The sequence below is a fragment of the Brassica oleracea genome, chromosome C2 (assembly GCF_000695525.1).
Source record: "Brassica oleracea var. oleracea cultivar TO1000 chromosome C2, BOL, whole genome shotgun sequence".
Taxonomy (NCBI): Eukaryota; Viridiplantae; Streptophyta; class Magnoliopsida; order Brassicales; family Brassicaceae; genus Brassica; species Brassica oleracea.
Window position 1 is genome coordinate 21735831 of NC_027749.1, and position 5289 is coordinate 21741119.

Here is a 5289-nt window from a genome sequence, read left to right on the forward strand (position 1 = left end):
GAAAAAGAATGCGTAAAGAAACTTCCTTGTTACCTTTCTTTCATGCGAAGACAAAACTTCACCGCCACCTGTTTTGTCTTAAACTTCTTTCCACATTTAATTTTTTTTCTTCGTTTCTGTTTTTTTTTCTTTCAATAATATTTTCACATTATAACAAACAAAGGTCTTATTTAATCCACGTAACTCTAATATTTGTCTTTTAATGATTCCTTCGCATATGAGACCACGAATTGAATAAACACACAAACCCTACATATGTTGTGGAACTATGGGAGAGAGAGAAACATTGAGTAGAGAGAGAAAGGGAGAAGAGATGAACAAATGGTTGGGGTTTTCTTTGACACCTCATTTGAGAATCTCCGATAGAGTTCAAGAAGAAGACGAAGAAAACTATGTTGCGACTAATCAACAAAAGGCTCTCATGCCTCATTCGGATGGTTCTCCCTTTTTCACTGATCCTCTCACACATCATCCTCATCCTGGTACGTGTATATATATACGGTTAAGTTTCATGCATTTTGTAACTCATATGCATTTAATTAACAATGAAAGAGTTGGCTCGTCATGTTTATAATGTACTCCATTATGCTTCTCTCTAGCTTGTTCAGATGTAGGATTCCCAACACATATATATACATATGCTCAAATATATACTATGCATAGATATGCTCACATATATACTATGCATACGTATGCTCACATATATACTATACGTATATATGCTCACATATAGTGTATGTTGTTGGTTATGCAACTATTAATATATATTCTTAATTTGTTTTCTATATATAGTCTGGCAATATGATATTAACCTTAATCATGATGATGATCATCATCATGACGAAGAAGTGCCAAAGCTGGAAGATTTCTCCTCCAACTCTCATCAAACCGAGTGTCCTCCTATAAGCGGCAATTACCAAACCAATGTGAACTGCACTACAATGCTTAACAGATTAAGCCCACATGGTTACCTTCTCTGCGAGCAAACCGTATCTACACCACAATACTCGAACCTAGATACCAACCTAAGCCGTGATTATGGAGGTTCGGTCTCGGTTTTCAAATCTTGGTTAGGGCAAGGCACTCCAACATTTCCAGTCTCGAATACTTATGTTAGTGGAGAGGGCAGTACGAGCAATACTAGTAACTTTAGTCACGAAGAGACTGATTATAACACCAGTGGCTCGACGTTATTGTTGACTATGAGCCATGGCGCTGCTTCTGATCTGATCAACGAATTAAATGTATCTGTACCGGTGGAAGAACCGGTTAAGGTAGACGAGAAGAGAAAGAGTTTGGTCGGTAAATCGCAGGCCAAGGAACCGGTGGAAACGAGGAAGTCGGTTGATAGTTTAGGGCAAAGAACTTCTCAGTATCGTGGAGTTACAAAGTATGTAATCAAATTGTCGATGCCTTAAACTTACATGACATTTTTAATTTTATTTTGTTAAAGTACGTATACGATATAACAATGTGAATGCTACACTAAAGTACATACATATATATTTCTGCGTTGTTTTAGTTGTAAATATTATTGTGTCGATGTCACGTGATATATATATGCACGTATACAGACATAGGTGGACAGGGAGATATGAAGCTCACTTATGGGACAATAGCTGTAAGAAAGAAGGACAGTCGCGAAGGGGAAGACAAGGTTAGAAAACAAATTTTAAAATGATTAAATTTCGATTTAATTGTATATATATAATCTTATTATTCGTGAATTTTACTAATAATGTTTTTGGTTTTTCTATGTACTTTCAAATTCGCCTCTTGATCAATGACAGTGTATCTTGGTAAGCGAAAAAACTTTATTTCAACAACCTATTCTGCAACAACCTTTTAAGTTTTCTTTCATTTAGGATATTGAAAACGTTGTATACTTTACTAAATGATAAATATAATGCTCTTAAGTAATACTATAACAGGAGGGTATGATGATGAGGAGAAAGCTGCGAGGGCTTATGATTTAGCGGCCATGAAGTATTGGGGTCCTACTACTCACTTAAATTTCCCTGTAAGTTTCTTTTGTGGAGTGGACCATACCTCCACTATTAGCTACTATTATTACATACACCAATACAACATATTTATTTCGATATTTAGATCCTGAATGCGGTTTTTAACGAACTTATTGACTCTTTTGATTGAAAGATATAGATTTTGCTGGTGAATAGTGAAGTCAGTTTTTTTTACATTCTTCAATTCAGTTGAGTAATTACGAAAAGGAGATGGAGGAACTCAACAACATGACTAGGCAAGAATTTGTTGCCATGTTGAGGAGGTAAATAAACTCAGAATCACTCTCCTCACGATGCTATATTGTATTTAGAAAAAATACTTTAGGATAGCAGTAAAACAAATTTTTATTCAATTTTTTTTATGTAAAATAGTATATGAGAGAAAAAAATCACAATAAAACTAATTAAAAGTTTTTTCATATTTTATTTTATATTTGAATTTTTAGGGTTTAGGGTTTCTTATTATGAGATAGAATTAGGGTTAGAGTTTAAGTTTTGGAGTAATTTAATCGTTTTATACTTTAGTTAATGTTATTTTTTTTTAAATGTGCTATTTTTATCACAGTTTTGTTGTGTTATTTAAGAGATTTTCCTCTGTATTTATATTTGATATATATGGAACTATATATTAGTACTATATATATATTTTACTGTGAAAATATGCTATAGATTTTTTGTAGGTGTAAATATATTTGCTGTAAGATTTTGGTCGTAGGTTTGAAAATATTTGATTATCTAGTTGTAAATTTTCTGAAACCAAGATATAAGTATTTTAGGTATTTTATTTTCTAAAACCAAAAATGAAAAAAATAAAAGAAAAATCTATAGCTTTAAAAAAATAATCTAAAACATGACAGATTTGCGTTTTTGAAAAAAACAATTAGCTATAGAAATGTTGTAAATCAGTTCTGAAGCACTTGCCAGTCATCACCTTAACCAACCTTTTTTTTTTTACTGATAATTTATTTTTAGCCTACAAACACCTTGACCAACATTTTGTGTCGACTTTCTAACATATAGGAATAGCAGTGGATTTTCAAGGGGAGCTTCGATTTACAGAGGAGTCACAAGGTTTGGTCTGGACATATATACGTTTGAGAAATTACGTACATTTAGGCATGTAAATAGATTAGGATTGTGATCATGCATATATAATCGCTTGCAGGCATCATCAACATGGAAGATGGCAAGCTAGGATCGGAAGAGTTGCTGGAAACAAAGACTTGTACCTTGGCACATTTAGTATGAACCACTTTTACATTAGCTAGAAATTATATATACACATTTTTATTAATTATCAAATATGTTTAATTTAATGAAGGCACGCAAGAAGAAGCAGCGGAGGCGTACGATATCGCGGCAATAAAATTCAGAGGTGTAAACGCTGTTACCAATTTCGATATATGCAGATACGACGTGAAGAGAATATGTTCAAACTCTACGATCATCAATAGTGACCAGGCCAAACGTTCACCCTCCAACTTTGCCTCTGGCCAATAACGATTAAAGTGAAACTCCTTGCCGGAGAGGGGACGGTAAGACATTTCCGATGTTTACTATAAGGAACTGATCACTGATGTAATATACAATCTCGTTATGGTTTAATAAACACTAGGGAAATTTGAACACGTAGCAAGCTCGTTGTAGCTCAGGGACACCAGGATTTTCAATTTCAACTTGTTGTCGTATTGAATTGTTGGTTACATTTTCTAGTCGTGTCACCAATCTCTTTTGTTTCTGAGACCTCTCATGTCATTTGGAAATAAGAAAGTCCTTAACTGTTTAGAAGTTATCTAAACCTTATTATTTATTGTGTTTAGGACTTTATATTCTTCAATTCTTGTATATATGGAGATGTCAAAGTGTAACATAACGTATAAATTTAGAAAATCTTGTGAATGCTTAAGTCTTTAGTGAATCTCTTAAGCTAATAAGAGAGTGATTCTTATTTATCTTTGAGTTTATACAAACATACATACATTCTACATTTGGTATCACAGGTCCCAGGTTGACAAGAAATCTGTAAGAAAACCAAAATACCCTTCGAAATATGAACGGTATCCAAGAGACCAAAATACCCTTCGAGATCTGAACGGTACCCATCGAGATATGATTGGGAGGTATGTGGCAGAGATTAAGTCAGAAGATCCTAAAAATCAATTGTGGGGAACAAGATGAATGTGGTCCTTAGTTTGAGGGGGAGAATGTGAGATATCAAACTATGTCCCACATTGGTAGATTAGACAAAGAGTGTCTAATATATAAAGAGAAATCCAACTCTAATTAGTACGAGGCCTTTTGGGAAGGAACCCAAAAGCAAAACCAAGCGGGTTTGCCTGTTAAGCTCAAAGTGGATAGTATCGTACTAATCGGACAATATAGAGTTGGACATGAGCTTTCACAATCTCAACAATTGGTATCATAGCCTTAGGAAACGATGGGGGATATTGTTTTTGTGACTGGAAAGATAAAAAATGGTGGATGATTGCCTTCGATACAATGTCCGATGTTGAGCTCAACCAATTACACCGTTTGGTCTATGAGAATAAATATCGCATTGGAATTCTAAAAAATCTGGGAAGCTATCGAAGAAGATGAACCAATCGATGGAGATAATAATCTATACATGAAACCCTTATTCTTCAAGTTGGAGAAATCAGCACTGCGAAAAAGTATGGGAAGCAGCAATCAAGACAAGGCATGTAGGAGCAGAACGGGTTAAAGAAGCTAGGTTACAAACCCTTATGAATGAGTTTGATCGACTCAAGATGAAGGAGAACGAGACCGTCCATGTTTTTGGACGAAAATTAGCTCAGATATCATCAAAATCTGTAGCTCTAGGTGTAAGCATCGAAGAGGCCAAACTCGTTAAGAAGTTCCTTAGTAGTCTCCCGCGAAAGAAGTATATTAATATTGTGGCTTCCCACGAGCAAGTTACAGATCTTAATACTACTAGTTTCGAAGACATTATCGGTCGTTTAAAAGCTTACGAAGAACGCATCTTCGATGATGAAGAACCACATGAAGATCAAACGAAACTAATGGACGCAAACAACAAAGTTTCAACGGATCAAAACAATCAAGAAGGTAGGAGAGACTACGATAGAGATTTCAGAAACTGAGGGCCTGGAACAACAAGCTAAATCAAATCCTTATGGAGCTACAGTTCAAGAAGTGCAGTAAAGAGCCATCGTTTATAGAAAGACTGTCAATGGATGCCTGTTAACTGTCGCAGTGTCCGTAGATGACTTGTTCGTCACGGGAA

The 5289-nt window shown here is 34.9% G+C and overlaps 1 protein-coding gene across 2 annotated transcripts; it reads left to right on the forward strand.

The window, feature by feature from the left end:
• The first annotated feature begins 236 nt into the window (after nt 1–236).
• On the forward strand, nt 237–4235 carry LOC106325796 (AP2-like ethylene-responsive transcription factor AIL1). 2 transcript variants are annotated; one of them, XM_013763843.1, is made up of 10 exons: nt 237–482; nt 793–1390; nt 1575–1657; nt 1791–1799; nt 1932–2020; nt 2214–2287; nt 3045–3095; nt 3190–3266; nt 3346–3559; nt 4025–4235. In XM_013763843.1, exons 1-9 carry the CDS (start codon nt 269–271, stop codon nt 3522–3524), a joined length of 1374 nt encoding a protein of 457 aa, XP_013619297.1. In that variant the 5' UTR covers nt 237–268; the 3' UTR covers nt 3525–3559; nt 4025–4235. The 2 variants fall into 2 exon arrangements, with proteins under 2 accessions (XP_013619297.1, XP_013619296.1); XM_013763842.1 differs by lacking the exon at nt 4025–4235 and having other exon boundaries at nt 3346–3770.
• The last annotated feature ends 1054 nt before the right edge of the window (nt 4236–5289 follow it).